The 3,264-nt window shown below is 43.1% G+C and overlaps 1 protein-coding gene across 3 annotated transcripts in view; it reads right to left on the bottom strand.

Annotated features, from left to right (window-relative positions):
* Window positions 1-3,264, bottom strand: part of LOC119720042 — a 43,915-nt gene that overhangs the window by 24,630 nt on the left and 16,021 nt on the right. For all 3 annotated transcript variants that reach the window (XM_038189550.1, XM_038189549.1, XM_038189552.1), the window contains exon 2: window positions 535-2,402. In XM_038189550.1, coding sequence (XP_038045478.1) covers window positions 535-2,272 — 1,738 coding nt within the window. In that variant the 5' untranslated portion in view covers window positions 2,273-2,402. The remainder of the gene's footprint in view (window positions 1-534; window positions 2,403-3,264) is intronic.

Here is a 3,264-nt window from a genome sequence, read left to right as displayed (position 1 = left end):
CTATAAACCAAGAAAAAAAATACGTACCTCCTTAATATTACTGTAATACTTACAACAAGCATAGCCTTAATAGTCTCACCAGTCAATTCTATTTCTGATATGTAGCCAAGTACATTAAAGGTTTGTGTAATTTATGTGGTCATGCAGATGTTACAGTTTCAAATTTGAAATGATTGCTCAGTTGTAAATGATATGTAAACATATTCTGTACAATGTATTTGTCAATTTGAACTGAAGACTATCTTCGTGACACTGAACATACAAGAGTCCAAAAGATACAATTTCATACATGTACATATAGTCGCGTCAGTGCAACAAAGTCGTATCTCGGGCAAATATGCTCCTTGCAACAAGGTCATATCTCGGCGTCCATTGACATTGAGATACGACCTTTTGACATTCTAAAACTTGTGTTTTGCGTTTAAACCATTTTGGGAGATACGACCTTGTTGCACCGACGTGACGATATGTGTTTACACATGATCTTTAGAATACATGTACATGTTAAACCTTTTTATTAGATTTCAAACTTACCGATGGTTGGAATATCATCAACGGAATTCATCTCTTGGTCATAGGATGTTCGCTCTTTCCTCAAGATACTCGTCTTCTCCTGACCAGGTCTGCCACCTCGTGGAATTATCTCACACTGCACTCCTGCATCTGAAACCTCAATGTAGGTCTCCCGACGGTGCCTGATGTATGAATCTCGAGAGAAACCTCCGGGTAACTGGGTCTGAATTGAAATTGGTTTTCCTCTGGAGTTAACTGGATACAGCCGTACTGAGTTTGGACTGTCTGAATCTCTTCTTGGCATTACATGATATTGCTGTTCTTCACTGCTTCCATCTTGGGAAGAGTCATCAGGTTTGACAAGCTTGATGTAACCCATGACTGGCGGCATGCCGTCTTGGCCTTGATCTTCTGGCGGATCTTCTTCATTGAGGATTCCTTCTCGGGCATGAGCAGCAGCAGCGGCACGCATTGCAACCAATTTGGCTTTGTTGAGTCCGGTGCTGTATCGGTACCTGCTGTTGAAAAGTTCAGTCGGAGATTCTTCTTCTGAAGATCCATGGTCCAGGGGGATTCCACCGACGGTTGCTCGGAATGTACCGTGACCAATTGTGCCTGGTGAGTGCTTCGGCATGTTCAGGGTCTGCTGCTGTCTCTCGATGCTGTCTCCGTAATCGTATAGGTCATCATCACTGCTGTCTGAGCGGGAGGTGGAGGGTGTTGCACGAAGGATGAAGTTGCCAGATGGATCATAACTGGTTCCTTGTGAATCGCTGTGGACTTCTGCTGTGGTGTATTCTTGGCGTCTGGTTGATGTTGGTTTGCCAATTGTGAAATTGTCATCAATGGCAATGCGTGTTTCAGGCTTGGCTTCTTCCTCGTCCATATCCAATACGACTTCGTCCGGGAGTTTACACTTCCGCCAGGTGACTCTGTCTCCCTCGATCTCAATATCGTCACCTGTCTCTGATGTTACCGTGGCAACCTCACGCCGCACCTTTCCCCCAAAACCAGTGGTGTATGTATAGGTGGTTACGTCGCCATCATCTTCATGGATGTCGATGCTCTTTCGGCCAAAGCCATCCCTGAATTTTGAGGATGCAAAGTTCACAGGGCCAACTCCATGTGGGGTATGCAAGATGGGATACTCATCAGCATCCGTGTAGAGGGACTCAAGACTGTTAGTGTTGCCCTTGCCACTGAGGATGTTAGGAACACGGGAGCCCCAACCGGCATTATAGGTGAACATGGTGTCCATGCCATAGTCTGGCTCATAGTCATGGTAACCATTCATGATGGCAGAGCCGGTGTCACGGTCCTTGGTGATAGGGTTACGGTAGAGTGCGGGTACATACATCATGTTATCCTTAGTCTCACTGATGTTGAAGATAGATGCTCGTTTCTTCTCCTTTGCTTCCCTCAGCGACCGCTCCTGAGCATCAGAATCACTTTCGTAGCCAAGATTCTCCTTCACAACCAGCTCCTGATCGGGTGAGATCATGAACCGATGAGCTACCTTCTGCGGCTTCTCGCGGTCCTTGCAGTACCTCCTATAGCATAGGATGGCAAGGCCTTCAAAGATTAACGTCCCAACTAGAACGGCCACACAGGCAGCAATGAGCACCCCAACACTAACTGTGTTTTGGGGACAGTTAATTGGTGGGCTAGCTCCTCCTTGCTGTGCTGCTGGTGGTACAAGAAGGGCAAGAATGAGAACCACCAAACAAACCAGCGGAGTCGCATTGCCTATGGAAGTCATCTTGGAAGTTGCTTGGGGAGTTGTCGCAAACAGAAAAGCGTGAACTGTCACTAGTTTGGAGTTGATGTCATGCTATCACAGTGATTGCAGCAACTGGCAGTGGAAAGTCCGTTTCACCATCAACAAGGATCTGAAAAAGAGAAGAAGAAAAATTACTGAGAGGTTATGTACACTATTTGGAAACCCAATACTATTTGCGGAAGGGCCTGGACTGGACTTGAAATGAAACGTGGCTAAGCAACTGACAGCTAGACCAAAAGAAACAAGACAGACCCAAAATGGGGTGTATCGGGTAAATCAGGGTTTTCAGTAAAAGTTCCAGATGCTCATTCTGTGACTAACACATCAATTAAATGTTCAAAAATAAAAACACAAGGACATTTGAAGACCTTCAAAAAATGTTATTAGTTAAAGCCGTATTTTTTTAGGATTATACCGTTTTAGTCAAGTACACATGTACATGTAATTTTGTTAAACTATTTTTTTTCCAGCAAAACTAAAAAAGTACAATGTTTGTAGTAAAACATGTGGCAAGTCTTTGTTATAGGTTTCTTTGCTAAACGTTTTTGATTCTAATTCACATATTCATATATTCAAATTTGTCCCAGCATAATACGAGATGCCGTTTTTAGTCTTTTCGATGTCAATTTAGTCTTTTTTCATTCAGTTTGAAAGTTTGGTCAACCTATTAGGCACTTGGTCGAGAATATTCGTCAATACAGATTACATTCGTCTGAGCTCTTGCCGAATGGCAGCATTTAGAGATCAAATTCATCTTATTTCAATCCATTTAAAACCTGTGTTAAGTATATTAGTCTGGTGTGTGCTAGAGCATTTTCCTTGTGTACTCAAGCACAATTCGTCACATTCGTTTTGCATGATGTCAGTAGGTGTACTACAGTCAGAGGACAGTTTAATACCAAAAGAAAAGAGTAAAGATTACCAAGAGCAACAAAACCTAAAGCACTTTTACATTTAGAAATGAATAAACT

The sequence above is a fragment of the Patiria miniata genome, unplaced genomic scaffold, assembly GCF_015706575.1.
Source record: "Patiria miniata isolate m_02_andy unplaced genomic scaffold, ASM1570657v1 HiC_scaffold_9, whole genome shotgun sequence".
Lineage (NCBI taxonomy): Eukaryota > Metazoa > Echinodermata > Asteroidea > Valvatida > Asterinidae > Patiria > Patiria miniata.
Note: the sequence above shows the minus strand (reverse complement) of the source record. Positions and strands in the feature narration are given on the sequence as shown.